This window comes from Cibotium barometz, chromosome 4 (genome assembly GCF_041138505.1).
Source record: "Cibotium barometz isolate CiBa-2024 chromosome 4, ASM4113850v1, whole genome shotgun sequence".
Taxonomy (NCBI): domain Eukaryota; kingdom Viridiplantae; phylum Streptophyta; class Polypodiopsida; order Cyatheales; family Cibotiaceae; genus Cibotium; species Cibotium barometz.
Genome location: NC_141049.1, coordinates 46,970,533 through 46,973,409, shown reverse-complemented (window position 1 = coordinate 46,973,409; position 2,877 = coordinate 46,970,533). Strand labels below are relative to the sequence as shown.

At 48.7% G+C, this 2,877-nt stretch overlaps 1 protein-coding gene across 1 annotated transcript in view; it reads left to right on the top strand.

Moving 5' to 3' along the window:
• The first annotated feature begins 760 nt into the window (after positions 1–760).
• Positions 761–2,877, top strand: part of LOC147639327 (mitogen-activated protein kinase kinase kinase 18-like) — a 2,357-nt gene continuing 240 nt past the window's right edge. Inside the window, exon 1 of the mRNA XM_086790129.1 lies at positions 761–2,877. This exon is cut by the window's right edge and continues 240 nt beyond it. Within this exon, the coding sequence (XP_086646255.1) occupies positions 1,418–2,650 (1,233 nt within the window). The 5' untranslated portion in view covers positions 761–1,417 and the 3' untranslated portion in view covers positions 2,651–2,877.

Here is a 2,877-nt window from a genome sequence, read left to right as displayed (position 1 = left end):
GGGCTTGTTCACCTGTTTTTTGAGTTATTGGCTTCCTTTTGATAGTGGTATTTTTCAAGCCGAAGCCCAATCCAAAGAGCTATATGGAATGCGGGGGAAAGACAAATGGCATTGAGTTAATGAGTTTGAAAAGTGTGCAAAAATAGTAGGTCTATAGAGAGAGTAGCCTACATGTGTGTATTTATTGAGTTAAATCCTTTGAAGGATGTTATTGAACACGTTTGGTCACCTTTTGCAAGATGATATCATATCTTACATCAAGATGAGAGTACATCCATGACCTAAGTTTGGTACATGCAGAAAGGCATTGTCAATAAAAAAAGATTGATAGAATTGAATACCATATGGATCATGTGCGAATCGATGTTCTAGCTTTCATGAAGAATTATTGATACCTCAAAAGTCACCTTGCTAGGATCAAAATACCATATGGATCACATGTGATGTTCTAGATTTTGTGAAGAGTTATTGACATCTCAAAGGTCATGTTTTTCAAGGTGACTTTGTCTTGGGAAGATAAATTTTTTCACATCAATCTAGTCTATTTTCATTTATTTAAAAGTAGTATTGAAAACACCAGTTGCTTACTATGATTGTAATGTTGTCGTGAATGAGCTTGGTTGTCATATACGAGCTTGGTTGTAAAGTCTTCTTGAATGAGCGTGGTTGTCATATATGAGCTTGCATACCCTATTCATCACTGGGAGAACAACATTCGGTCCAACCAAATTATTAAAGTCTTACATCAATGTGCTTTATAACTAAAATATCCAAATTCTGAGCCAAGAAAAGCCAAAATATAAGTGGTTTTTCCAAGAGGAGTGGTTTTTCCAATGCTAATGGATGTGATTTTTTTCTAGTCTTGAATGGTCATAGGTGTTGCCCAATACCATTCATGTGTTTATTAATAAACACATGAATGGTCATAGGTGTGCATTCTTTTGTTGTGAGGTCAGAGGGGCGAGGGTAAGCTTCAAAGACCGAATACGCTACCTATGGACCGTCGCGTCTGACGGCAGCAGCGACGAAATGGGCCACCGGGAGTTGCGAGTCACAACCGAATCAAATTCAGAAAATGAACGCGATTGGGTAGCAATATAAGCGGCGGCGATTGCCAAATTGCCAATTTCGCGAACTGCCCGCCGGCGGACGGCCATTGGCCATCCGCAAAGCCGCCCGTCCACCGCGCCGGCTTGCCCGCGGCCTTCCACAAACAACATCCGCAATTCAACGTGTCCACGCCTCATTGCTCGCAGATTCTGGTCCCCAAAAACACAAATAGCCGGACAGGCCCGGACCTACTCCACGTGGACGGCAGTGAAAGACTCGGCTGGCCCAAAGGTTGCCAACCTGGCACCCCGCGCATAAATAAACCGCTCCCACCAGATTTCACCTCGTCTTCCAAGTTCCTCCCACCATGTCTCTGCCCCGCCGCTCTTCGGTGCCCTCCATTCGACACTGGCTTCGAAGCTCCCCTTTAGGCTCTGGCTCTTTCGGTCACGTCTCCCTCGCCGTTAACCTCGACGACGGCGCCCTCTTTGCAGTCAAGTCCACCCCTTGCTCTTCCCCTGCCCCTTCTTCCTCCTCTTCTGCAGAGCTCTTGGCCTTAGAGAATGAACTCACCATCCTTCAGGGCCTCCGCTCTCCTACCATCCTCCGCTGCTTCGGGGCCGATTACACTACAGAAAACGGTTCCCCCGTGGCCCGCAACCTCTTCCTGGAGTATATGGACGGCGGCAGCCTCGCCGACCTCCTCAAGAAATCCGGCGGCAAACTGGATGAGCTCCGCGTCCGGCAGTACACCCGCGCAATTCTAGAGGGCTTGAATTACCTTCATCAGAATGGGATTGTTCACTGCGACATCAAGGGCCAGAACATCTTGATTGGATCCTCCGGTGTGAAGATTGCTGATTTTGGGGCTGCTCAAAGAGTGGGCGCACCCTCGCAAGTGGGCGGACCTTTTAGGGGTACCCCTCTCTGGATGGCTCCTGAGGTTGTCCAAGCTGTGGAGCAAGGACCCCCTTCGGACATCTGGTCCTTGGGATGCACTGTGGTGGAGATGCTTCAAGGCAGGCCACCATGGGGAAACATCGCCAATCTGGCAGCTCTTCTATTCAAGGTTGGGTGCTCACGGGAAAATCCACCATTGCCAGAGTCTATCTCTGCAGAGGCCAGGGATTTCTTGCATCAATGCCTGCTGAGGGATCCAAAGGCTAGGTGGACAGCTTCTGAGCTTCTCCAGCATCCTTTCGTTTGCAGATTGGAAGCAGGCGGTGATGACAAGTGCGATCAACTATCTCCCAGAAGCACTCTTGAATTCCTTCACAGCAGTGACAGCGATTGGGAAGATGACTCTTATATGGGCTCTGTGCCCATTCTCTGTTTCCCACACATGGCTTCTAAGCAACAGCCAATGGCCACTAGATCGCCTTGTCCTTCTTTCACGACGACAGAAACAACGTACTCAAGGGATGTAAGCATCCCAGATGCTAGTAATTGGGTCACAGTGAAGAGTGCAGACGGTTGGTCGAAAGACAGGCGAATGCCCTTCATGGAGTCTTTAGGAGCTGGGGAGGTCCAGTTGAAAAAAGGCTACGAAGTGAGCTTGGACACTGCAGCATTTCGAAGGAACACAAAGGTTGTGGGGTGAGTTGGGGAGGCTTTCTTTCATGGCGATAGGTGAAGAATCGGCGAGCAAATTAGCTCCAGAGAAGTACGCTTGGGCTGTTGGAGAGGTGCGCCGGCAAGCCCGAGCGCCAAATTCAAATGAGAGAGGTGCCTGCTCATCGCGATTCGCAAGCTTAAACGTCTCGTCGTGCAAAATTGCGCGTAGTGAATGCGATCCTGGAGATGCCCAATTTTGTTCTCTGTTCAGCC